This window comes from Acanthisitta chloris, unplaced genomic scaffold (genome assembly GCF_000695815.1).
Source record: "Acanthisitta chloris isolate BGI_N310 unplaced genomic scaffold, ASM69581v1 scaffold15069, whole genome shotgun sequence".
In the NCBI taxonomy this organism is placed as follows: Eukaryota; Metazoa; Chordata; class Aves; order Passeriformes; family Acanthisittidae; genus Acanthisitta; species Acanthisitta chloris.
The window spans coordinates 1-373 of NW_008692118.1; the positions used below are offsets into that span (position 1 = coordinate 1).

Sequence of the window (373 nt, forward strand, 5' to 3'; positions counted from 1 at the left end):
GGGCTGTCTGCGGGGCCTTCTCCATCGTGGGGGCTCTGTGCTACGCCGAGCTGGGCACCACCATCACCAAGTCCGGCGGGGACTACGCCTACATGCTGGAGGTGTACGGCTCCCTGCCTGCCTTCCTCAAGCTCTGGATAGAGCTGCTCATCATCCGACCCTCCTCGCAGTACATCGTGGCTCTGGTCTTTGCTACCTACCTGCTCAAGCCCATCTTCCCCACCTGCCCAGTGCCCGACGAGGCTGCCAAGCTGGTGGCCTGTCTCTGTGTCTGTAAGTACCCGTTAATGGCTTTGAACAGGCAGAGAGTAGGGTTAGATGGGATATTTGGGAGAAATTATTCCCTGTGAGGGAACAGGTTGGCCGGGGAAGC

At 59.2% G+C, this 373-nt stretch overlaps 1 protein-coding gene across 1 annotated transcript in view; it reads left to right on the top strand.

The window, feature by feature from the left end:
- Nucleotides 1-8: 8 nt before the first annotated feature.
- Nucleotides 9-373, top strand: part of SLC7A5 (solute carrier family 7 (amino acid transporter light chain, L system), member 5) — a gene marked incomplete at its 5' end in the record, with an annotated part of 34,711 nt that continues 34,346 nt past the window's right edge. Inside the window, one exon of the mRNA XM_009082526.1 lies at nt 9-273. Coding sequence (XP_009080774.1) covers nt 9-273 — 265 coding nt within the window. The remainder of the gene's footprint in view (nt 274-373) is intronic.